The sequence below is a fragment of the Nannochloropsis gaditana genome, assembly GCF_000240725.1.
Source record: "Nannochloropsis gaditana CCMP526 unplaced genomic scaffold scaffold530, whole genome shotgun sequence".
Taxonomy (NCBI): domain Eukaryota; class Eustigmatophyceae; order Eustigmatales; family Monodopsidaceae; genus Microchloropsis; species Microchloropsis gaditana.
In genome coordinates, this window is record NW_005803423.1 from 10,310 (window position 1) to 10,941 (window position 632).

Below are 632 nucleotides of genomic sequence, written 5' to 3' on the forward strand. Positions count from 1 at the left end.
TTTCCATGCTGAGGGGGGGGGAGGCAGGGCAAGAAACGGACCAGTAGAGGTCTGGCTGCAGGGGAGGGACAGGGGGAAGGGAAAAGACGGAGCGAGGAAGGGAGGGAACGTGGTCGACAGGGCAGAGGCGGTCAGGGGAGGCTGGAGAAAAGAAGGGGAAAGGAAGGAGACAGATGGGGTCGCGGGGAGGGGTCCTCGTCCTACCATCGGGAAGAAGCTGACAAGGAGCTTGTCCAGCTTCTGAGTCATGGACTCGTACTGCGGGTTCGTCTGGTTCCGGGGGGCGGGGAAAAGAAGGGAGGGGGAAAACGAGGGGGCGCAAGGGTGTAGATGGACGTGGGGAGGACCGCGGCCTCCGGTTTCATTCGCATGGAGGCCGAAAAACACTCTCTCCCTCCCTCCCTTCTTCCTACCTCGATTCCCACGGGCAGCATTTCGTAGATGTACATGAGCTCTTCCAGCGTCATGGCCGATGCAGAGTCATCGTCTGCATGTATCATGACAAGTGTGAAGAGAAAGGGAAGGGGGCGGGGATGGGGATGAGAGGGAGGAAAAGAGGAAGACGAGGAAAGGAGAGAGAGGCATGAGTGGATAAAAAGCGAGCCGTGAAGCCGGAGCACCCAAAACCAAAA

At 58.9% G+C, this 632-nt stretch overlaps 1 protein-coding gene across 1 annotated transcript in view; it reads right to left on the reverse strand.

The window, feature by feature from the left end:
* NGA_0235800 (uncharacterized protein) overlaps nt 1-500 on the reverse strand; it is a gene marked incomplete at its 5' end in the record, with an annotated part of 5,081 nt that extends 4,581 nt beyond the window's left edge. The window contains 2 exons of the mRNA XM_005854363.1: nt 1-270; nt 414-500. The exon at nt 1-270 is cut by the window's left edge and continues 15 nt beyond it. Coding sequence (XP_005854425.1) covers nt 1-270; nt 414-500 — 357 coding nt within the window. The remainder of the gene's footprint in view (nt 271-413) is intronic.
* Between the last annotated feature and the right edge of the window lie 132 nt (nt 501-632).